The 26,237-nt window shown below is 44.0% G+C and overlaps 1 protein-coding gene across 3 annotated transcripts; it reads right to left on the bottom strand.

The window, feature by feature from the left end:
• Positions 1-580: 580 nt before the first annotated feature.
• RBAK (RB associated KRAB zinc finger) lies at positions 581-26,237 on the bottom strand. Of its 3 annotated transcripts, none has more exons than XM_036103016.2 (5): positions 25,805-26,237; positions 24,799-24,857; positions 11,990-12,116; positions 11,600-11,695; positions 581-6,147 (listed from the first exon to the last, which is right to left on the bottom strand). In XM_036103016.2, exons 1-5 carry the CDS (start codon positions 26,193-26,195, stop codon positions 4,229-4,231), a joined length of 2,592 nt encoding a protein of 863 aa, XP_035958909.2. In that variant the 5' UTR covers positions 26,196-26,237; the 3' UTR covers positions 581-4,228. The 3 variants fall into 3 exon arrangements, with proteins under 3 accessions (XP_035958909.2, XP_035958911.1, XP_077930421.1); XM_036103018.2 differs by having other exon boundaries at positions 25,681-25,943; XM_078074295.1 differs by lacking the exons at positions 24,799-24,857; positions 25,805-26,237 and adding an exon at positions 23,222-23,381.

The following is a 26,237-nucleotide window of genomic DNA, read 5'->3' on the forward strand; positions in this document are numbered from 1 at the left end:
CACGGTGGCAAGTCGGGGGGTGGGGAGGTTATATATTTGCTGTTTTTCTTTGTGGCCTTTAATTTGGGGAATACTGTAACCCCATGATGAAAGAGGCAGGCTCTGGCTGGGATGGAAGGGGAGCTTGACCACATGCCTCGTGGTTAAGCCCAGTGGACTGAGGGAACAAACAGGCAGCTGGGGTGGGGGAGCAAAGCATCAAGCCCCAGCTCCTGGATTACTGCTCCTTCAGCCAGGTGTTAATCTGTTTACACTTCAAGCTTTGCCTAGTATGAGGAAGGGAATCAAGTCAAGTGCACACAGTCTGCTCCATCCCATGGCGTAACTCCTTCTTGCTGGGCCGCTGAGCTCAGCCAGCCCTCTTCCCTCCCCACCCGCCAAGCACTCTTACTTTTTATGACACAGAGCTTTCACATTCACACATCTGTGCTCACAACCGAGTAGAAACCTTCTAAGTACAACTTCCCATCAAATCAAAGTCACCGTTATATGGATTTACCTCCCAGCAAGGTCATCTCGAGAACGGTAATGTAGAAGATGCACCCCCAATTCAGAATGTGAAAAATCATTTGAGAAAATATGAAATGTTTACACACGTTAGTTCTTTATTGGAAGAGGTGGTTCAGATCCACTTATATATGCAAAAGGGTAGGATGACAAAATACGTAATGGCCCTGTCACCTTTTCAAATATTTTACCTAAAATATACTTTTTATTAAGCTTTAAGGTCACAGTGTAGGAAATCTCTGTAGTTGCCATTAAAACTACTCTAAAGAATCTTTCCTGCACAAAATGATGCAGGATTTTAAAACAATATACATGCAGAGAAAGACACATATCTTAAGTGCACAGAACACTCAGATATTCAGCACCCAGATTTAGAAACAGTATTACCAGCACCAGATAAATACCTTTTTCAGCCTTGTCCCAAGGCTAGCCACTAGCCTGATACCTAAATGCACAGACAAGTTTTTATGTCCTTCTGCTTTACACAGATGGTCATGCAGGGTTTGTGCCTCTGTGTCTGGCTTCCAGCATTCAGCTCTGTGAAACCGAGCTCCTATTGCAAACAATTACGGTTCACTCGTTCTCAACACTCTACAGTCTTCTGCAGTGAAACATACCCCTTAGGTTCATTCATTCTACCGTATGCATGCCTTCAGAGAATTCTGGTTTTAGCAGTTTTATGCCATGAATATTCTAGCATGTCCTTTGGTTGACATAAACGCACCTATCTGCTACGTTTGGGTTAAAAGGGTATACGCATGTTCAAAGAGCCAGCTTTCCAAAATGGTCACACTAGTTGGCAATACCTCGAGCAGGGTAGGCTTCCTGCTGTTTACCTCCTTGCCAAAACTTGATTCTTTCTTATGCTTTTCATTTTAACCATCTCAGTGGGTGGGTGGTGTTTTAATTTTGCATTTCCCTGATTACTAATAAAAATAACATACCTTTTTGTGTTTAGTGGCCATCTGGATATTCTCTTTTAAGTGGATGTCCCAATCTCTTGCCCATTTTCTATTTTTTTCTTGTTGATTTATAAGCATTCTTTTTCAATTTTAGATCCAGGGCTGGAAGGGCCAAATCCAGACTGTTGCCTGCGTTTGTGAATAAAGTTTTATTGAGACACAGACATGTTCACAGAGACTGTCTAGCCCACAAAGCCCCAAGTATTTACTAACTGGCCCCTTCCAAAAACCATCACCACTCCCTCCTCTACACTCAAGTCTGCTGTCATATATGTAAGTTTTAAGTATTTTCTCCCTGTTTCTTGCCTATTTGCTTTCTTAATGGGATCCTTTTGATAAACATAAGTTTCAAAAAGTTAATATATCCAAATTAACTGGCTTTATTTTATAGTTTAGTGATTTGGGGGTCTTAAGAAAAATTTTCTTACTATAAGGTTGCATACAGTCTGCTAAATTTTTCTCAAAGCTTTATTATTTTACATTTCATATTTAGATCTGTAATCCATCTCAACCCACTTCTCTATTTTCTATTAAAATTACTGACATTTATTAGAAAGAATATCCTCTTCCCCATTACACTGCATTATCATCTTCATCAAAAACCAAGTGACTGTATTATATATGGGTGTTTCTGGAGTCTTTATTCTGTCCGAATGGTCAATTTGTTTCTCTCTGCACCAATACCACACAATTATAATAATTTCTATGGCTTTATGACAGGTCTTCCTTGGTACCTGGTAATATAAATTCTTTCACTCTATTCCGGAAGATAGCCTTGACTATTATTGGTCTTCTGAATTTTCATTTGAATTTTAGAGTTAGCTTAATTTCAATTAAATAACTTACTAGGACTTTTAAGATTGCATTGAATATATGAAATTATTTGGGGGAAACTGAGATCTTTTTAAAACTGTCCTGGAATCCATGAACTAGATATGGTCCTCTCAAGTTTTGTAGTTTTTTTTTCTAGATACAGTTCTTGAAAATAGGTGTTAAGTAATTTTCCCTCCAGGCACTTGAGGATTTTTGATGCTATTTTAAGTGGTATTGCTTTTAAGTTTTTCATTTTTTACGTTCACTGCTGGGTATATTAAAAAACTATTTTTGCACAATGAGCTTATATGCAGGGACCTTGCTAAACTTAGTCATTAATTTCAATTATCTGTGCATTCTTCAGAACTTTCAATGTACAAAACCATGTCAACTGCAAATAAAAGTTTTACTTCTAATGCTTATGCTCTTTGTTTTTCTTCCCTTATTCTCCTGGCTATATCCTCTTGCAGAATACTGAATACAATTAGTGACAGCATACAGCCTTTTTTTTTTTTTTTTTTTTCCTTTTTTGCATCCTGGAGAAAACTTTCAGTATTTCAGTATTAGGTAGGCTGGCGGTTGTAGTTTTAGATACTTTTCATGCAAGTAGGGAAGTTCCTTTCAAATCCATAGCTTATGAAGAACATTAATGGATGCTGACTTTACACGTGACTTTTCTGCGTCCTAGATTGTTTCCATGTAGTCCAGTGATTAATTTTTGATTATTAAATGACCCTTACATTCCTTGGCCCAATGAACTGGGTCGTGTGACCACTATAAACAGGTTACTGGCAATCAGAATGGAATTATGATTGGTTTAGACGAATCGGGATTCACCCTCTGTGTCATGTGAGGAAATGGTGAACAAACTCTTCCAGCAAGGAATAAGGGGAGAAAGGACACTGAGTTAATCAACTAAAACTGCCAGAAACTTGTATTTGTTCCACAATACTGGGAATGAGGAGCAGTGCACAAAATAATGTGACATAGTATTCACGTCAAATAAAAGGAGATGAAGTTTCTGAATTACGTAATATTGGCACACCGCGCACTCAAACCTATGGATTAGACAAGCAGAGTGGCATGAGAGCTGTGTGTTGTTTACAGATGAACTGTGCGGATGCCCTTTTACTGACACAGACTTAACTCCAAATCATCTATGCATAGTTTATGAAAACAGTGTCTTAAAATCTTTTCTGTTCAAGTGTAGTTGAAAACTCTACAAAAACCACCAGCTTAGCCTTTACTGACGGGACATTCGCCAAAACCCATCTGTCGATGCTTCCCAACAAATAGAGAAGTACGTATTTAACTATCTGGTACCTAGCAAACGTCTCGCCAACAACCAATATCCTGTGTTAGTACATTCTGCCACCTTAATACTCAGAATACTGCCTTTTCCCAAATAATTCAAATCCAAATTTGCATAGAATTACTATTAGACTGCATTTTAAAAACATGATAAAAACTGCCATATATGTTTAATGTTCCTGCCCTCATTATAAACTCCTGATTCCAAAACTTCATTTTATACAATGGTTTATTCAGAGCTGATAGCTTCTGATAGCTTTCCTATAAACATTGGAATTTACATCAGAAATATGGCTTTTAGTATAACAATTTCCAAGACAATATGTTTTCCCACATTCATCACTCTGACAGATCTCGTCTTGGTATGATTCCCTGATATGTAAATACAATCTGAATTCCAAAATAAATATTAAATATTCATCAAGTTTCACTCCTGTATAAATTATCTCGTGCCCAATGGGTTGCAGGATCGCGCTGAAGGCTTTGCTGCTTCTTGCATTCCTAGGGATCCTTCTCTGTGAGAAATCAGGTAGAGATGAATCTAATGCCTAAATGGTTTTCCCCATTCAGAAACACGAGCTCTCAGTGACGTCTGTCTCCCTATTAGATTTCGTCATACTCAGAGCGTTCTGACTTCACAGGAGAGTCTCCACATCCAGTACACTCACATTCCCCCTCCTGTGAATCCTCTGATGGCTATTGAAGGCTGACCTGTGGTGGAATTTTTTCCCACACTCGTTACATTCGTAGGGTTTCTCTCCCGAGTGAGTCCTATAGTGTACTGTGAGGTATGACTTCTGAGAGAAGACTTTCCCACACTCGTTACATTCGTAGGGCTTCTCTCCCGAATGGCTTCTATAGTGTACAGTGAGGTTTGACATCCGAGAGAAGACTTTCCCACATTTACTACATTCATAGGGCTTCTCTCCCGAATGGATCCGGTGGTGGATGGTGAGATAGGACTTCTGAGAGAAGAACTTCCCGCATTCGTAACACTCATAGGGCTTCTCTCCTGTATGCACTCTTTGATGTCTAAAGAGGGATGAATTATGGGAGAAGGTTTTCCCACATTCACTACATCCATAGGGTTTCTCTTCAGAGTGACTTCTGTAATGTATAGTGTAGTATGACAACTCGGAGAACAATTTTCCACAGATGTTACATTCATAGGATTTCTCCCCTTTTGAAAGCGACTGGTGCCCACTGAAGGCTGAACTGTCAAGGAAGATTTTCCCACATTCATTACATTCATAGGGTTTGTCTCCTAAAGGAGCTGTAGGATGGTCAGTGAGATATGAGAACTGAGAGAGCTTTCCACATTCACTACATTCGTGGGGCTTCTCATCTGTGTGTACTTTCCGATGTCTAATGAAGGCTGAATTTAAATTGAAGGTTTTCCCACACTCATTACATTCATAGGGTTTCTCTTCTAAGTGACTTCTATAATGTATAGTGAGGTACGACACCCGAGAGAAGAACTTCCCACACTCACTGCACTGATAGGGTTTCTCTCCCGTGTGGGTCCTCTGATGTGTAATAAGGGTAGATTTTCGGTAGTAGGATTTCCCACATTCATTACATTTGTAAAGTTTCTCTCCTGTATGCGTTCTCTGGTGGTCACTGAGGGCAGACTTGCGGGAGAAGGATTTCCCACATTCGTTACAGGGATAGGGTCTCTCTCCTGAATGATTCCTCTGGTGTAGGGTGAGATGGGTCTTTTGGCAGAAGGTTTTGCCACACTCATTACATTCATAGGGCTTCTCACCTGAATGAGTTCTCAGGTGTTGGGTGAGATGTAACTTCTGACAGAAAGTTTTCCCACACTCAGTACATTTATAGGGCTTCTCCTCTAAGTGTGATCTCCGATGGACGGTGAGGGTCCCCTTTTGGCTGAAGGATTTCCCACATACATTACATTCATAAGGTTTCTCTCCCGTGTGGGCCCTCTGATGTATGATTAACTTTGACTTTTTACAGAAGGATTTTCCACATTCGCTGCATTCAAAGGGCTTCAATTCCATCTGTGACCTCTGGTATACATTAAAATTTGACATCTGGATGAAGTCTGACCCAGAGTCATTCCACTCGTAGGGCTTTTCCCCCATATAAGCTCTCTTATGAGCAAGGAAAACAGCTTCATTGTCTAAGGCTTCCATGCATTCATTATATTCAAAGGGTTTCTCCAAAATATTAATTTTCTGAAGAATACTCTCTTCATTTTGAGAATAGCCTTCCCCATTTTGATTACATTCATAGGGTTTCCCTCTGTGGTACATCTTCCCGCATTCACTACACTCATCAGGTTTCCTTCTTGCATAGCTTCCATCACTAATAATTAATTCTGAAGTAGACTCTAAATTCTTTCCACATGAGACACAAGTATGAGATGTTATGTTTGAAGGAACAAGGCTTGTTTCCACATTACATGTTTTATCAAATGCATTCTCTCTCTCTTCAATCGGGGTTTTGCTGTCGATAGGAATAGCTTGCCTTGAACGTTCATCTTCTTTTCCTGGGATTCTCTCTATCCAGTCATCAACTTTCCAGACTATTTCTAAAAAGGAATAAAATTAAACAAACCTTGTGAATCTGAACACACCAGGTATCAAACGGGAGTGGTACTCAGGTGCCCTACGGAGGAAGTGACTCTGGCTTTATAGCCAGTCTCCACAAATAAACGTCATCACAAGGGTCTAGTCTTCCTCTCCCCTTGATGTGTCACATAAGACACACACACACACACACACACACACGGGAGTGGGGTGGAGTAGGCACAGGGAAGGGATAAGAGTGGGACAGGACTCAGCACTAGAGAGAGAAGGGAGAGTAAATTCACACCAAATATAAGTACCTTTGTTACTTCCCAAATATGTTCAAAACTTTGGTAGAAAAGGTGAAATAAACCCAAGAAATGATGAGCAGAGGGCACCATCACTGAAAGAGCACTAGATTAAGGCAGAAACAGGAGGGCTCTTGAGCACATCGGTCCAGTGGGAGAACAAGAGCAATTGCTACATGAATATTCAAGGAAAACATTCAAGTACGGATTACGCTGGGAGTAAGAGGTCACAATTTATATTAAACTGTAAGATACTGCTTCACACAAAGATTACCACGATGACATCCTCACTAGCCCAGACCCTTCTAAAACCTTTGCCTTTCTATTCTGCACATAAATCCAAATAAGCATTCTAAAAATTCCAATCTCCTCATCTTTAGAAACAGTCCTACCACCAGGGCTCCAACTCCCCAGCCCTGGTTCACATTCACCTGGAGGGAGGAGAGTTCCAGGCACATAAATATCCAAAAGAAATGTAAGATGGGACCAGATGGCAAGAGACCGAGCCTCGAACATCGTCTCTCTGAAGTGTCCCGACAGTCTTACTTAACTGTAACTGCATTTTGCACAACAGAGCATGGCGGCTAAAAGTGCACAGATGAGGCTACCTCGATTCAAAGCCACCTCTACCACACTACTGGCCGAGTCTTGAGCAAGTTACTTAACTGTGATGCAGCTTCGCATGGCTGAAATGTGCCCAAATCACTGGGAAAGGACCAACTTGGTGCATGTAAATCGCTCAGAACAGTACATGATACGAAACACATGTCCATCGATTTTCTTTCAATTTACTGACTTAAATTTCATAAAACCAGTCATGTCCCTGACATAACACTAACCAAGTCCTGAAAACAAGCAAGTTATAGTACAGGTTTCGTTTAGTTTTAGTATAAAACCTTAAATGTCAGATTTCTAGAGCTGCCCCTGTAGTATTAACTTTTTATTTCTACGCCTTTTACAGACTTTTGGAGCCTCTGAGCTCTTGTTAGCTGCTCTCATCCACAATCAGTGCGACACCAACAGTTCTGTGCTCAGAAATCTACACCCTCCCTGGGCCTCCAAGCCCCGAATACCAACAGAAAAAACAAAACAAAACAAAAAAACAAAGAGAAGTTATCATTCACCAGTAAGATTTTTCATTACTTGGATTCACAAATGTATTCAAACTAGCATTTCACTAATCTTCCAAAAATACCTTCTGCTCCAGGAAGGCAGGCCATGCCCACTTACTCCCAATCACCAGCCTATGCTCACGCTCTCGTTCACCAAGGTGGCTTCCAGCGGTGGCTACACTCCACACCTATCCATACTTCAGGGGAAGCTTTAAATGTTTCTTCCCAGCTATTTAAAGCTCTTCTTCCTTTAATTTTTAAAACAGCTTTAACACAAAGTTATAAATAACATGTACTTGAAAGTCAGTACTCTGTGTGAAAGCTCAACCTGAACTAGTCCATGCAACTATGTTTTCCTTTCCTAACTTTTAAACCGTGTGCCTGCGGATAGTATGGCAACGTTTCCTAGTTTTCCTGAAATCTGTGATTGGAAACTAAAGTAGTTCCTAATCTGATCAAATGGGGTGCTTTCAGGTTCCATCCTAACCCTGTTTTATTGAATCATAGTTGAGGATAAATTAGGTCTCAACGGATATAGATAATAAAGGTCTTTCTTCCCTAGGTCCTCAGTCCATGAAAAATCTACAGAATGCCTTCTATATGTTACACACCAAAGCAGGATGAAAAGATCCTTCCTCTCTGGAGGATTATAACTCAGGTAGAGAAAGAGAATCAAGTCCAAATATACAATCATACCTAACCTTCATGGTAACTGCGGAATGGGTATCAAGAGAAGGGAGAAACAAGCGTGGTGAAGAAGTAATTAAGGAAAGCTCAAATAAGAGGTGAACTTTTAAGGATAAAGTTCTAGAGGTTCTGTTGCACAACAATGTGAATATAGTTAGTACCACCGAACTGTATGCTTAAAAATGTTAAAATGGTAAATTTTGTTATGCGTTTGTGGTTTTTTGAGCCTTGGCATTTCTTCCGGGGTAGATTTTTTTAAAAATTAATTTTTTTTTTTAAGATTTTATTTATTTATTTGACAGAGAGAGAATGAGAGAGAAAGCACACGAGAGGGGGGAGGGTCAGAGGGAGAAGCAGACTCCCTGCCGAGCAGGGAGCCCGATGCGGGACTCGATCCAGGGACTCCAGGATCATGACCTGAGCCAAAGGCAGTCGCCTAACCAACTGAACCACCCAGGCGCCCATTTTTTACTTATTTTTAAAATTCAAATACAGTTATTAATGTGCCGTGTTATATTAGTTTCAGGTATATATTGTAATCTCTTTATAACTACAATTTAAAAAGGAAGGAAGGAAAACGTATAATTTGGGTAAAAGAGGCACATACGAAGAAGGGCTAGGATAGTCTGGAGATCTAGACCAAATGGAATTTAACAAGAGTCTGGGGAAACAGGCCATGAATTTTGATGGGCAACATCACACCATAGTGAGAGGAACCCGAGGAGAGGAGAATGTAAAATGTATTTCAGAAGAAATAGTTATGGGCTCATCTTGTCAGCCTAGTGTTAAATCAATTGGATGTTTCAGATGAACAGACTCTGCAACTTCCAAATAGGATTCACTGTAATCCAGGTATGAGAAAGTATCCTTTACGCTGAGGGCAGAAGAAACTAAGAATACACAGGAAAATTTTAAAGCATTTCACAAAAGAAACAGGAACCAAGGGAGAGAAGACCAGTATGATGTAATAAATAAAGGAAGTGGGGAGGATGCACAGGATGGTTTGGAGAAGTTTGCAGTTGACTGTCAGCCACTCTGAGGAAGAAGGGACTGGGGTACCTCTCCAGCACGGGCATCTGTCAGGTGAAACAGTCCACAGGTTACAGGCATTAAATATCAATTGGGACAAGCAGCATAAATACAAAGAAAAAGGCCTCACAGTTGAGATAAGATGAACCTTTTTAAAGGACATGAAAAAAACTAAAGAATGGAAAAGCTCTTTTCCTCCCTGGCTGCTCAAAGCTCAGCCGCCATCATGAAGGACATGGTAACTATCCAGACCAGGAAGTTCACAAGCAAGTAAGTACTTCAGTGGAAACAAATGGTCACTGATGTTCCTCACCCCAGGAAGGCTGCAGTAATTGGGGAACAACTAGCACAATGTACAAGACCACACCAGGTGTCATCTTCGTATTTGGATTCAGAACCCATTTTGGTGGTGGCAAGACAACTGGCTTTGGCATGATTTAGGATTCCTTGCATAATGCAAAGAAAAATAAACCCAAATACAGACTTGTAAGACATGGCCTGTACGAGAAGAAAAAGACCTCCAGGAAAGAGTGAGAGGAATGTCAAGAGCAGAATGAAGAAAGTCAGGGGGACGCCAGGAGCCAGGGCTGGTGCCGGCCAACAGGGAGCCAGAGACTGGACAACAGGAGTAAAGATTCTGCAGCGACTTTATCTGTGGTGATTGTGCAGATTTTTCATGAGGATTAATAAACTAAGAACTTTAAAAAAAAAAAAGATTTTATTTATTTTTGTAAGAGAACATGAGCGCCTAAGCAGGGGGAAGGGACGGAGGGAGAAGCAGACTCCCCACTGAGCAGGGAACCCCGGGATCATGACCCGAGCCAAAGGCAGATGCATAACTGACTGAGCCACCCAGGCGCCCAAGCTAAGAACTTTTAAAAAAAAGAATGGCAAACAGGTCCTGGGAGGCCAACTTCACTTCTGAGTAAACGCTTCCTGCACATCTACGGTGGCTGCAGGCGTGGGCAGACAGAGAAGGAGCGCTGGGGAAAAGAGGAAGGCCCGACTCGCGCTGCACCAGCACACTCACACCGCTTAAAGCTCGAAGTCGAAGAAAAATCAAGACGGCTGCATGAATGCTTCAGCGAAGCTCGATTTTACTTATTTTTATTTATTTTTTTAAAAAGTTTTATTTGACAGAGACAGAGAGAGAGCACAAGTAGGGGGAGCAGCAGAGGAGAAGCAGGCTCCCTGCTGAGCAGGGAGCCCGATGCAGGGCTCAATCCCAGGACTCTGGGATCATAACCTGAGCCCAAGGCAGCTGCTCAACCGACTGAGCCATCCAGGCACCCCGCGAAGCTCGATTTTATTTTATTTTAGATTTTTTTTAAAGATTTTATTTATTTGACAGAGAGACAGACAGCGAGAGAGAGAACACGAGCAGGGGGAGTGGCAGGCAGAGGGAGAAGCAGGCTTCCCGCTGAGCAGGGAGCCCGATTTGGGGCTCGATCCCAGCACCCTGGGATCATGACCTGAGCCTAAGGCAGACACTTAACAACTGAGCCACCCAGGCGCCCCTAAGTTCGATATTACAGTAACCTTTTTCCTCTCTTCTGCAAACCTGCCTGTGGTCTCAGGAACCTGGCACCACCCTGAAAATAACTAACAAGGCTGGGAGCATATACACAATTCCTGTCAAATCGGCCAGATCCTCTCCCTTATATAAAGCCCCCTTCCTTGCAGTCTGTGAATGCCACAGCCCTCTGCAGCCTCCTTTGCCCGGCAAAGCAATGAAGCTCTTGTTGCTCTTTATCCCAAGCTGTCTTTCAGTTATATTTGGGCTCCGAAGCACAGGGGTCAGTTTTCAACAACCTCACGTGAGGACTGACTTAGGGCCTGTGCTCATCGGTGCCAAACGGAGCGCTGGTGCACCTACGTGAGGCAGAGGCTGGCCTCACCGGCTCAGGGAGGGGGCAGATTTTGGTGTCTGAGTGCACAAAGGAGGGAGTGAAACAGGCAGGAAACCAGCCCAAGGCACTTCATGGCAAGGAAGGAAGGAAAATGGAAGACAAAAAGAATGAACGGGAAAGTCTCAAGTTCATTTTTCTCTGAGACTTCTGAATGCCTGCAAAGAAAGGAATTCTGTGCTACTGGGAGTGGGTGAGTTACTGAGAACACCCGAGGAGGAAGTGACTGGATCCTCAGCACTGGCTAGCGTGGAAAATGCCCACAAGTGTAAATCAAATGTAAAATCAAAAAAGCAGCCTGCACGCGGTGCTAGGGGAGCAAGCTGCCTGCGGCCTGGGAGGCGTGGCCGGGGCGCTGGAGGCTGAGGGCGGCCCTCAGTCCCTCAAAGCAGGGGCGACCATGTCCAAAACCCTACTGTGCTCCTAACTTACCAGGATGACTCTGACACGGCAGATCACCTTCGGCTATCCATGGCTCCTCTCCCTGCTCCAACTTGAGAATCACTTTCGGTTTGGTGCTGTCATACCCTGTGAGTGAGAAACGGAGGCAGACTTGGACCGGCTGCTCGGCTCTCAGATCTCTGAGTCCAAGATGCTGCCTCAGAGGCTGCAGGATAAAACGTGGCCAGTTTTGCACCTTCGCGAAATCAGAAGGTTTCGACAGAGATGCCAGCATACGAATACCCAACCTGGTGCCCAAAGGGAGTTAAATGGTCCTATCACTTATTTCTTCAAACTTGAGGAAAAATCATTAAATTGGCAGTCCCTCCACCCCAACCCCGGCCCCCGGGGGCATGGACCCACACAGCAAGCTCTCCTCACCCACAGAGACGAGATGGCTGTAGTTCTCCAGCATCACATCCCGATACGTGGTCTTCTCATCGGGCTCCAGCTGCTGCCACTCCTCCTGGGTGAAGTCCACGGCCACGTCCCTGAATGACACTGGCCCCTGGAACGGCACCAGATCAGAACTGGTCACATGGAGGAGGCATGCGGGCATGGGAGCTTACCCAGCTCACTGATAAAGTTAACTGTGAACGCTGAAAACCTGACTGTGTGTTACAGATTACGGAACGAAATCAGAGTGGAAACACACTGCCTTCGGGTTCTTTCACATGCCCCCTAAAAAACCAAGCCCCGAAACCAGAAAACCAAGTGAGCTCCCGTTTTGCAACTGAACTGAGTTTTGGGGGACGTAAGATGAGTAAGACACCACTCCTGCTCTCAGAAAGCTTCCAGCCTGGGAGGAAAACACCACGGAAATAAAGACGCATTTTAACCCTCAGCCTCCCGCCCCACCTCGTCACGGGGGCGCACGCAGCACTCGGTCCCTGGTCTCCGTCTTCCTGTTCAGCTGTTTCATCTGTAGCGACCTGCGTGACTAAGGGTTCAACTTCCTCCAAGTTTTGGGCCAAATACCACACCTCAAACACCTCACTCCTGCAGCAATAACTTGCACCAACGAACGCCCGAGAGGTCAGAGTGCCGCACGGAGAGTGGTTTAACAAACTGAATTTTATGCTGCCAGGTTAGGTTTCACAGATGCAGCCAGGATGCCAGAGGAGTAAGGCGGAAAGAAGAGGCAGAAGCATGAAGTACCAATGGGCAGAAACAGAGGCAGCATTGACACTGAAAAGGGGGGTGGGAAGAACAGGGCAGAGAGACCCCTGCTCAGCTCTCTGATGGTAGGAGCGGATTCTAATTCAGGAGGGTAAACTCAATGTACACAGTTACTTTCCTGCCTCAAAAACAAAATAAAACCCCCTAAAAGTCCAATTCAAAGAAATAAAAGAACAGAGCCCTGGAACACAGAGGCTGTTCCCTGAGCAGGAATTTCTCTGAGGAGACTCCTGACACACAGAGCCGAGAAGAGGAGAACCGAAGCCGCAGACTGCACAGCTCCACACAGGGCGCACGCAGGGCCCCAGCAAGAGTGGACTGTGGACTGTGCCAGAGCCCTGGAGGATCCCCAGGCCCATCGGGAGGGCGCAGGGCCCCAGTCAGCAGTGGAGGTGAGGAGCAATGAGCCACAGGAGCGCGTGAGCAGCCCAAGCGGTTCCCGGTTTTCGGTCCACAGAGCAGTGGGATGAGCGGCGGACGGTAAGACCTCTCCGGTTGTGGGCACCGTGGCCACACACGTGGCAGAGTACCACACGCTTCAGGCCTCCACAGGTCGGGGGGGGTCACACATTCACTGCGACACAGACAGCTTCTGTCTGGGATAAATGTTAAATCGGAGGGAATACGGGTGCGCTCCAAGAGGGTCTTGGGCAAACCAGGACACACGTCCACTCTATCCGTGCTGGACGTGGGTGATCTCCCTGAAGGCAGCTCTCAGAGAACCACACTGAGGGAAAAGCGACTCGAGAGACAATCTTGTCTGCCAACTCGCAGCCAGTTCAAAATGGGAGTGGTGCCTACAGATTCCGTGTGTAAGAAGACACTATCCACAGGAGAAAAAGGCAGCCTACAGAATGGGAAGAACATCTGCCAACCATGTCTCTGGTAAAGAACTCATACCCAGAATTCACAGCAAACTCCTAAAACCCAACAACAGAAACCAACATGATTCAAAATGGGAAAAGGACTGGAATGGACATTTCTCAAAGAAGACACATAAGTGTCCAAGGAGCACATGGGAAGATGCTCAACATCACTAATCACTACGGAAATGCAAATCAAAGCCACAATGAGTTACCACCTCCTGTCCCTTAGCATGGCTACTACCAAAAAGCCAGCAAATAACACATGTCAGAGAAATGAGAACCCTCGTGCGCTGTCGCTGGAATGCAAACTGGGGCAGCCACTGCAGGCATGAGAGTGCCTTAAAAATTAAAAATAAATTTGTTATTAATTTACCATATGATCAAGCAATTCCACTTTTGGGTATATACTTAAAAGAACTGAAAGCAGGGTCTCAGAGAGGTATTTATACACCCATGCTCATTGCAGCATTATTCATAATAGTGAAAATGCAGAAGTAACCCAAGTGTCCATCGACACATGAAAAAACAAGCAAAATGTGGTCTATATGTACAACGGAGTAATATTCAGCCTTCAAAAGAAGGACATTCTGGCACCTGCTCCATCATGGATGAACTCTGAAGACATGATGCTCAGTGAAACACACCACCAAAAAGACAAATGCTGGACGATTCCACTTAGGTGAGGTACTTAGAATAGTCACAATCAAAGCGACAGAAAGTACAATCGTTGCCAGGGGAGGGGGGACGTGGGATGTTACTATTTACTGGGGACAGAGCTTCAGTTTTACAAGATGAGAAGTGTTCTCAAGATGGACGGTGGTGGTGGTTGCACAGCAATGTGAATGTGCTTAATGCCAGTGACTTGTACGTTTTAAAATGGTTAAAACAATAAATTTCATGTTATATGTACTTTATCACAATAAAAAAAATGGAAGAAAAACTGAAGTGATGTCAACCTAAACACATTTCCCTAATCCACTAACTTCTAGGGCTCTGCACTCATCCCCTCCATAAAGAAAAGAGTGAAACGGCGTCATTAGTTGAGTATATCCACATTAACTATTAGTAATTTTTCTCCCAAAAACTGAAATAAAAAAATCAAGACTCATCAGCTGATTGAGGAAAACAGTGTAAATAAAAGATAAGCATCAAGATGAGCAGCTCAACAATGATAAAATCAATTTCGTAAAGGACACTTACATTTTTTCTACTGATTTGTATTTTTCAATAAATTAAGGATACTGTTTCCATAAAATGAGAACATTCTCCCAAAAACAGCCAGCAGAGAATACTTAGAAATTAAAGACCAAATTGTTGAATTTTTTTAAAACCCCCAAGTAAGAGGCTTAAATAACAAATGGGACACAGAATATACAATTTAGGAAATGTCTCAGATAACAAGAAATTGAAATGCTGAAATAAAGCTTGAGATACAAAAGCCAGGTCCGACAGACTCAACATTTTCAGAAAGAGAAAACAAGAAGGACGAACACAAAGAATCAAAGGCAGAATGGAAAATGATACCTGAGCTGAAGGATCACGTAAGCCTTCATGTCACAAGGGGCCATCCAATTTGCAAACAAGAAGTTTTGGGGGGAAATACAGATCTAGAGATTTCCTGATAAAATGCCCCAAACCGAAAAATTAAGGGAAAAAAAAAAACTCCTAGAAGGTGGGGAAAAAACACACCAGTTACCCTGGAAACTGCCATTCTACTTCTTTTTTTTTTTTTTTTTTTAAGATTTTATTTATTTATTTGACAGAGAGAGACACAGCGAGAGAGGGAACACAAGCGGGGGGGGTGGCGGGGGGCGGAGAGGGAGAAGCAGGCTTCCCGCAGAGCGGGGAGCCCGATGCGAGGCTCGATCCCAGGACCCTGGGATCATGACCTGAGCCGAAGGCAGACACTTAACAACTGAGCCACCCAGGCGCCCCTGCCATTCTACTTCTCACCTGAGAAAAACCCTTGGACAACTGCCCACGGCTTGTGAAAGAAAAAGTATTTCGAACCCAGAACCCCAGAACTGTACACCAAGCCAAGCTAACATTTCAGCCTACAGACATTAGATTCTTTCAGGAAAGCAGGACAATTTATTATCAAAGGGATCACTTTCCTCAAAACGTTCAAGATATCCTCCACTGAAAGCGAGTGAGAGGGCCGCCACAGAGGAACACGGGGATACAGAAGCCCCCCTGAAGAGCAGCAAGGGGGTCTCCAATGCTGTCGCAAGCAGCGGTGCTAGGGACTGCCAATACTCAACTCCTGTTTCAGAAGAAAAGTGCGCGGCAAATGTGTCCCATCATCCTGCTGCTGACAAAAGATGTATCAACACAGGGTTTTCTACCCCCATGTAGGTGCCGCAGCCGACATTCCCCAAGACTGCAGGAGTTGAGCTGACGGAGAAGCCCGAGCAGGACATCGCAGGACAAGTGAGCTGATGAACTGCCACGGAGAGTGGAGAACCTTCTGGGTTCAGTTAGTCCACAAGGCAAGGAGTGGCGGGGTCAGAAGACTGACCAAGCAATCAGTAAGACAGACAAAATCACACACCACTACCGCTTGTATCAACACAGACGCAAAATGAGATGTTAGCAAACAGAATCCAACGCCAGAACGAAAATATATAATATCTAAGTGGCACTTATTCCAAGAACACAGGCTCATTTAATCTTTGGAAATCCATCAACACGCTATTCTAGTATGGCTAAGAAAAGACTTTTATCCCACAAAGATGCTGAAAAAGCCTCTGACTATATTCAAAATACATACGTGATTAAAAAAAACCCTCAAGAAAATAGGAATGGATACTTCACTAGCACAGATATGTGTATACACACACACACTCACACCCTAATACATAGTACGTGGGATACACACACAAGCACACGTGTGCTTTTTAAGTTTATACAGACGGAGACGCACATGCACAGCTTTTATACCGTCCTCTCAGCTCTAAAGTCAGGGTTTTACTTAATGGACAAACACTAGATGCGTTCCCAGTAAGATAAGGAACAAGGCAAAATGCTCATTATCTCCAGTTGGAGAAAACAGAAGGCATACTAATCAACAGAGAAAGAATAAAACTATTTCTATTTCCAAGTGATATACTACACCCAGAAAACTCAGAGAATCAACAACAAAACCAACTCAATAAAGGAATACTGTTATAGAAAATCAGCACATATAAAGCAGTAGCCCCCAGGGAGCCTGGCTGGCTCAGTTGGAGAGTGTGCAACTCTTAATCTTGGGGTTGTGACTTTGAGCCCCATGTTGGGTGGGGAGGGGAGGGGTGGGGAAGGGAGGGGAAGGGAGGGAAAGGGAGGGGAAGGGGAAGGGGAGGGGAGGGGAGGGGAGGGAAGAAGGAAGGAAGGAAGGAAAGAAAGAAGGAAAGAAAAAAATCACTTAGAAAAAAACTAACAGCCCTTGTTACATTAACAGACTAAGAAGATTTAATTCAAGTATACACACAGTTTATGGAGTAAAAGAAAAGATAAGATTGTTAATAAGAAACATACAAAATCTATACTAGGAAAACTTTAAAAACACTCCTGAAAGGCGCAGAAGCACACTTGAACAAATGAAATGATGCTCCTTTTCCCTGGATGGGTCAATTCAGTAACACAGAGATGTAAATCACTCTACCCTCAATTACTTTACAGATATGTGATCCCAACAAAATTACCAAAAAGCTTTTTTCCTGGAACTATGTGAGCTGGCACTAAAGTTCATATGGGGGGGGGGGGGATCAAGAACTAGGAAAATCTCCAAAAAAGCAGCTCTTTAAAGGGCCTAACCTCTACCAGATTTAGAACACACCCATTATGATTAAAAGGGTTTAGCGTTGGCATACGGATGGAGGTGGGTCAGTGGAATGGAGCAGTAAGTCTAGAAACAGACTTGTGTGATCACATGACAAACCATGAGGACCTGTGATATTACAAGACAGTGTAACAACGCACTGATTTTATTTTTTTTATTTTTTTATTTTTTTAAAGATTTTATTTATTGAGAGAGAGAATGAGAGAGAGAGAGAGAGAGCACATGAGAGCGGGGAGGGTCAGAGGGAGAAGCAGACTCCCTGCTGAGCAGGGAGCCCGATGCAGGACTCGATCCCAGGACTCCAGGATCATGACCTGAGCCGAAGGCAGTCGCCCAACCAACTGAGCCACCCAGGCACCCCAACCCACTGATTTTAATACACAGTGTTGGAGCAACTACAGTCCTTTGGGCAAAGACGAAACTGCATCCATACCTTACACCATAAAAGAAAAAAGTCCAACTGGATCGGTGATCTAAATATAAAATACTAAACCACACAGAAAAAAAAAATGGGTGAATTTCCCTATAACCCGGATGTGGGGAAAGGTTTCTGGGGACACCGAATAACAGAATATACAAAGCGGTGGTTTTCAAGACACGGATCTTGAAGCAATGAAGGACAGGAATTACAGACAGGAAATCAACATGGGGAGGCCTGTGTTTACTGCCCTGAGAGTTTCTGGCCCTGGAGCAGGGAGGGTTGACAAACGGGAAACATGCAGGAAAGGACAAACCATACAGAAAATCATGGATCTACTGAAATAGGCCTAGAATGGACCCAGATGTTACAAGTGGTACTGAACATTAAAATAGCTTATTACCGTATTCCTTATGTTCAAAACATCTGAGTAGGAACAGGGAAGACATAAAAAAAGACTCAAATTGAACTTCTACAGATAAAGACTACAGTGTCTGAGATGGAAGTTACACCAGACTAGATTAACACAGCACTGAAAAAAAGATCAGTGAACATGAAGCATAGCAATAGAAGCTTATATAAAATGAAATGCACAGAGAAAAAGGAATTTAAAGAGAACAAGGTGTGTCAGTGAGTTGTGGGACAACTTCAAGCAGCATAACACACAGGAATCGCTGAAGGATGGATGGAGGGAGGCGGGAGGAATATCTGAAGAAATGTGGTCAAAAATTTCTCAAAGTTGATGAAAATCAAACACACAGATCCAAGAAGTTCAATGATCCGCAAGCATAGAGACATGAAGAAAACAATACCAAGACATAGCATAATCAAATCACTCAAAACCAGGGATAAAGAGAAAAGTTTAAAAGCAGCTAGAAAAAAACCCAAAAAACAAAAACCACAGTACATACAGAGGAACGAAGGTAAGGATGACATCACATTTCTCCTGGAAACAATGGAAGCGAGAAGACAGTAGGGGAACATGTCTGAAGTACGGGAGGAGAAAACCCAGCAAAGCTCCCCTGAAATAAAAGCCAAGGCAAAATAAAGCTGTTTTCTGACATACAAGAGCTGAAAGATTCTTCAGCAACTAGAAGTGTTCCAAAATCTATAAAGAACTTATCAAACTCAACACCCAAAAAACAAATGATCCCGTTAAAAAATGTGCAGAAGACATGAATAGACACTTTCCCAAAGACCTACAAATGGCCGACATGAAAAGATGCTCAACATCACTCATCACAAGGGAAACACAAATCAAAACTACAATGAGATACCACCTCACACCTGTCAGAATGGCTAAAATCAACAACACAAGAAACAACAAATGTTGGCGAGGATGTGGAGAAAGGGGAACCCTCCTACACTGTTGGTGGGAATGCAAGCTGGTGCAGCCACTCTGCAGAGCGGTATGGAGGTTCCTCAGAAGGTTAAAAACAGAAATACCCTACAATACAGCAATGACACTATTAGGTATTTACCCAAAGGATACAAAATACAGATTCAAAGGAGAATCTTTGAGGTTTATGGCACCCTGATGTCTGCAGCAGCATCATCTACCATAGCCAAACTGTGGAGAGAGCCCAAATGTCCACCGACTGATGGATAAAGAAGATGTGGTTTGTATACAATGGAGTACTACTCAGCCATCAAAAGAATGAAAGCTTACCATCTGCAATGATGTGGATGGAACTACAGGGGATTATGCTAAGTGAAATAAGTCAGTCAGAGAAAGACAAATACCATATGATTTCACTCATACATGGAATTTAAGAAACAAAACAAATGAACATATGGGAAGGAAAAAAAAAAGAGGGGGGGAATCAAACCATAAGAGACTCCTTAAGGACAGAGAATACACAGAGGGGTGATGGAGGGAGGTGGATGGGGGATGGGCATTAAGGGAGGGCACTTGTTGTGATGAGCACCAGGTGTCCTATGTAAGTGATGAATCACTGAATTCTAGTCCTGAAACCAATATTGCATTGTATGTTCACTAACTAAAATTTAAATAATAATTTGAAGAAGAAAAAAACAAACAACTAGAAGTGTTGAAGGAAGTCCTTCAGGCAGAAGGAAAATGACAGCAGATAAAAATCTGTATCTACATCAAGAAATGAAGAGTACCAGACATGATAACTATGTTATTTTCTTATTCCTGAAAAAATAACTATTTACTTAAAAATCATTATGTCTTGTGGGATTGATTCTACCTGTAAAAGTAAAATGACACAACGGCATAATGACCCAGAGGGGAGAAATGCAAGTGACAAGCTCCCTACATTCTCAGCAATGAACGGTACATTACCTGAAGATAAGCTGTGATAAATTAAAGCTGCATACTATAAACCCCAAAGCAATCACAAATAACAACAGTGTTAGAGCTAACAAGCCCACAAGAGATGTAAAATGGAATCATAAAAGACACACAATCAAAAGGAAGGAAGACAAAAGAAGAAAAAAGAAACTAAGCTGATGTACAAAGAGAAAACAAAACCAGACTACGACCTAATCGGTTATATCACTAATCGTATTACGTGTAAATGGTCCAAGCAACCCAATTAATAAGCAGAAACTGTCAGATTGGATTAAAAAAAAAAGCAAGATCCAACTATATGCGCTTGAAGTATAAAGACGGAAACAGGTTAAAAGTAAAAGGATGGAATCAGATGCCAACACTACTCAAAAGAAAGCTGGAGTGGCTGCATGAATATCAGAAAAAAGTCCACGTCACAGCACCGAGTATTACCAGGGGTAAAGAAGCCCCCCCTCACAATGGCAAAGTGGTTACTTAATCCAGAGGACATAACAATTTAAATGTTTACGTACCTAATAAAATACATGAAGCAAAACCCGATAGAATTGCGATAGACAAACCACAGTTGCAGGAGAAGATTTCAACTTCCTTCTCTCAGGACAAAAGAGGACAAGGAGGCAGGAAATCAGCAAGGAATCCGTTCACTTGAACAACACTACTAACTTAATGGGATCGACCTTTATTGAACTTCTCCCACCAACAGCAGAACAGGCAATCTTTTCAAGCACATGTTCACTAACTAAAATTTAAATAAAAATTTGAAAAAGAAAAAAACAAACAACTAGAAGTGTTGAAGGAAGTCCTTCAGGCAGAAGGAAAATGACAGCAGATAAAAATCTGTATCTACATCAACAAATGAAGAGTACTAGAAATGATAACTATGTTATTTTCTTATTTCTGAAAATACAACTATTTCACCCAGGGGGCACCTGGGTGGCTCAGCTGGTTGGGGGTCTGACTCTTGGTTTCAGCTCAGGTCATGATCTCAGGGTCCTGGGATCGGGGCCAACCAGGTCCTGCATTGGGCTCTGCACTCGGCAGAGTCGGCTTGGGATTCTCTCTCTCCCTCTGCCCCTTTCCACCCCACGCACTTTCTTTTTTTTTTTTTTTAAGATTTTATTTATTTATTTGACAGAGAGAATGAGAGAGAGAGCACATGAGAGGGGGGAGGGTCAGAGGGAGAAGCAGACTCCCTGCCGAGCAGGGAGCCCGATGCGGGACTCGATCCAGGGACTCCAGGATCATGACCTGAGCTGAAGGCAGTCGCTTAACCAACTGAGCCACCCAGGCGCCCCGTCCCCACGCACTTTCTAATAAATAAATAAATAAATATATCTTAAAAAAAAAAACCCACATGTGGAACTTCCCAAGAGAGACCCTATTCTGGGCCATACATTTAAAAGGAGTGATTTCATGGAGTATTCCTGCAGAAAATTCACAATCTAAATCTAATCATGAAGATACATGAGAGAAACCTAACTTCAAAGAATTCTATAAAAATAACTGTCCTGTAGGGGCGCCTGGGTGGCTCAGTCGTTAAGCGTCTGCCTTCGGGTCAGGTCATGATCTCAGGGTTCTGGGATCGAGCCCCGCCATCGGGCTCCCTGCTCAGCGGGAAGCCTGCTTCTCCCTCTCCCACTCCCCCTGCTTATGTTCCCTCTCTCACTGTGTCTTTCTCTGTCAAATAAATAAATAAAATCTTTAAAAAAAAATAAATAAATAACTGTCCTGTATTCTTCAAATATTATAATGCCATTAAGAAACTACTGTCGTGGGGCGCCTGGGTGGCTTAGTCGGTTAAGTGACTGCCTTCGGATCAGGTCATGATCTCAGGGTCCTGGGATCGAGCCCCGCATCGGGCTCCCTACTCAGTGGGAAGCCTGCTTCTCCCTCTCCCACTCCCCCTGCTTGTGTTCCCTCTCTCTCTGTCAAATAAATAAAATCTTAAAAAAAGAAACTACTGTCGTAAACAAATTTGAAAAGCATCAAAGCTAAATGCAATTCACAATCCTGACCTGGATCGTCTACCAGAAATTAAAAATTACTATAAAGAAAATTACTGGGAAAACTGGTAAAATCAGAAGAGAAGTTGTAGATTAGATAAAAATATTAATATTCCATTTCCTGAATTCAGTAGAGAATACCCTTGATCTTAGGAGGTACAATCTGAAAAGGGACAGGACAGATGACATCCACTCTCAAATGATTTAGGTAAGAAATATGTATATACACAGAAAGATAATAAAGCAAATGTGGGGAGATGTCAAAAACTGGAGTATCTGGGCAAAAGGAACCTCGGAGTCCTCTATGATCCTTGCAACTGTTGTGTAAGTATGAAGTTTTTCCAAAATAAAACGCTGAATAAAAATGAACGTTATCAAATATACAGGGGATATTTCAGGGGCGTCTGGGTGACTCAGTGGGTTAAACGTCTTGGCTCAGGTCATGATCCCAAGGTCCTGAGATCGAGCCCCGCATTGGGTTCCCTGCTCAGCGGGAAGCTTACTTCTCCCTCCCCTCTGTTCTTCCCTCCCCCCATCCCACTCGTACTGTCTTGCTCTCTCAAATAAATGAAATCTTTTAAAAAAGAAAATATCTTGGGCGCCTGGGTGGCTCAGTCAGTTAAGCGCCTGCCTTCGGCTCAGGTCATGATCCCAGGGTCCTGGGATAGAGCCCCATGTCAGGCTCCTTGCTCGGCAGGGAGCCTGCTTCTCCCTCTGCCCCTCCCCCTGCTCATGACCTCTCTCTGGCACAAGTGCACGCGCACTCTCTCTCAAATAAATAAAATCTTTAAAATACATATATATAGTTGATGTTTCAAAAGGACTCAGAAACCAATCTGAAGGGATTTCTCTGGTCAAAGACAGAACCACCTAGGCATCAAAGAGAGTAACAACTTCGATGTACTGAAATACTTAAAACACGTGTAAACCCGTAAGCTCATAATGATAACAAAATGAAACAAACAAAAATCTCGGTTGCTCAGGAGCCTACTCAATATTGTGAAAATTACCTTTTCTGTATGAACCACAAAACCAATTAAAGAGATGTTTTTCTTTAGAAAAGTATTCCAACCAGTGAATGAGGAAGAAATGGCAAAGCAGCACAGCACCATCTTGTCTCCTCTAAAGAATCCAGGAATCTTGGCAACGAACATCAACCAATGGATGCTAAATCACAAAAACAAAGACAGGAAGAGGATACGGGCCTCTAGGAGAAAGCAGACAAGTATCATGGGCAACAAAGTCTTCCCAAAAGAACTGAACAGAAATGGGTAAACTTGCAGAGCTAACTACCAATCTTATAAGGCAACTAGGGAATTAATAAAAAAAAGTGTTATAAAGTTAAAATGATGGCAATGTGGTAAACACAATCCAGACTGCGGGAAACAGAGGATAAACCCAATTTCTTCAAACGTAAGTTACATAGTAACACAAGAGACATACCAGAGGAACTACTAGTAAAAGATTTAAAAGACTTATCAGCCCCCATCGCCTCCCCGCCCCACGAAGTATGGTCTCTACGTGTACCCTGAGAAGAACCCCAAAACATTCAGAAAATGGTGAAACTTTGAACAGCAGATATTACATATTAAGAAAAAAAGGTATTCAGTCAGATGCGTGGTCCCGTGAGGTAAGGGCTGGAAGATGTCCAATGGATTTGACCATAATTAGGTCACTGTTAATCTTTGCCAACACATTCGGGAGAAGGGTGAGGATAAAACCAAGATGCTGAGAACTGAAACAGGAATGGGAGTGAGGACGTATTTACTAAAGAATACCTTGCTGTATTATTTACTGCACAGCCCAAATGAACAGTAACAGAAGCATCTGAAGGATGAGCAGGCCATTCCCTCCGACTCAGCTTTTATCCCTGGATCAAACAGTAACAATGAAAATGTCTCCTTGGATCAGGGTATTTTGCTGCCTGGAAAAACTATACGCAGCAGGCCCTTGGCTTAGATAAGCAACAAGTATAAGCCATATGTTGCAATGACTTATTAGGAAAGCTACCCATGATAACATCAATTTCAACAAAGACATTTTCTCAAGTCCTAGGAAATCTTGAAAACCCACAGGTAACAAAACAGTCAATTCAAATCACATAATGGGGGCGCCTGGGTGGCTCAGTCGTTAAACGTCTGCCTTCGGCTCAGGTCATGGTCCCAGGGTCCTGGGATCGAGCCCCGCATCGGGCTCCCTGCTCCGTGGGAAGCCTGCTTCTCCCTCTCCCACTCCCCTTGCTTGTGTTCCCTCTCTCGCTGTGTCTGTCTGTCAAATAAATAAATAAAATCTTAAAAAAAAAAAAAACCACAAACCACGTAATGGGCCGTACTCTCCTTTTCTGCGACTGTCAGGAACATCAGTCGTATGTGTAGCTCTATCCCCACAGCCCTGAGGTGACCTACTGTCTGCACACACGAACTCGAAAAAAGACTCTGGGTGCTGATCTGACCCCTTAATAATGGTACTTTACGTGATAATGTCTTTTATTTCCACATTTCCATTTTAAAATCTGGATCCATATAAACCTCCTGAAATGCATTACAAAACAAAGCAAGGGAACATATACAGAGATAGGAAAACTCACCTGTGATTCATTCATTTTCTGCTGCTCTTGGAAAAGCATACAGACTGTTAACAGTGGACCTAGGGAAGCAGAAGAAATAATAGAAGTCAGAAGCATCCGGCATAATAACCACCAAAGAAAGCTCATATCCTGTGAACACTCAGAAGGGGCTAAAAATGTGAGAAAGGAGAAACAGAGTAGAACTGTTGTCACTCCCACATATCAGGAGGTGATTAGATGGGTTACTCTCATTGGCTAACATAAACATCGACTCATTTTTCAAACAGCTTGCCTCCATTAATGTTGGAAAAAAAACTTCTTACACTGTTTACATATTTTCTTACTGACTCTTCAAACTGCTTAAAATCAAGTATCCACAGGAACAGAGAATACTACTTCTCTAAAATGATTAATGTGCATCAAAGCATACTTCTGTTTTTAAATAGTATCACTTTACTGCGTTATCGCTGCACATAAGAATCTTTTACTAAGAAAACTGTAACAGAGCGGACAGAACACCGGCCCAGGAGCTGAGTCCTGTGAGCAAGCCCACCCACAGACCCCGTCACCTGGACAAGCCACCTCCCTTCTCAGGCCCAATGTCCTGTCAACCCAGGCAGCAGCACCTGGCCCTGGCACACTGGTCCGGCGCTACACCGTGGGATGCCCCAGGGCACAACCCAGCGGGGTCAGCAGACACTCCGCGCTTACAGACGCGGCGGGAAGCTGGACAGGGAACCCGGGGGAGGAAGGCGTGTCGGGTGTGGGGGGCGGCGCGGGCCCCCTGCGCCCCCGGGAATCCTGGGTCCCACGAGTCCCGGGGAGCGCCCATCCCTCCCCGTCCAGCCGCTCGCGCCCTCTCGCCGCCGAGCCGCCCGGAAGATCCACAAGCGCACGACCTACCCCGTCGGGACCCGCCGAGCTGCCCCAAGGCTACCGAACGCTCCGGGACGGGGGCTGCTCCTCCTCCGCCTCCCGGGGCCGCCGTTCCCGGGGAGCCGGTTCTGGGCCTACGCGACAAACTCACTTCGGGCCGACGACCCTCTCGGGGCCCGAACTGGCCGCCCGGGGCCTCGCCGTCCCGCAGGCGCAGACGGGCCGTGCCCGGGCCTCGCCGCCCTGAGCCGCCGCCGTCCGCCCGGCCCCTCCGGCCCAGCCCGCGGGCTCCGGGGCTCGCGCTCGGGGGTCCCCGCTCGAGCCCCCGCCCGGCCCGCGCGGACTCGCGCTCGCACAGCCCCGCGCCCGCTGGGTGCCGGCCCGGCCGGACGGCTTGTAACCCCGCAGGTCCCGGGACCCTCGCCCGCCGGAGGCCGAAGCCTGGGAACCACGGCGAGCGGCGACCTGGGCTTGGACAGGAAGCGAGAGCAGCGCGGCGGCACTGCGCGTGCGCGAACACGCACACAGGCCGAGCTGCACATGCGCAGGACAGGGGCGGCGGTGCGCCTGTCGGAGCCCACCCG

Source organism: Halichoerus grypus, chromosome 6 (genome assembly GCF_964656455.1).
Source record: "Halichoerus grypus chromosome 6, mHalGry1.hap1.1, whole genome shotgun sequence".
Taxonomy (NCBI): domain Eukaryota; kingdom Metazoa; phylum Chordata; class Mammalia; order Carnivora; family Phocidae; genus Halichoerus; species Halichoerus grypus.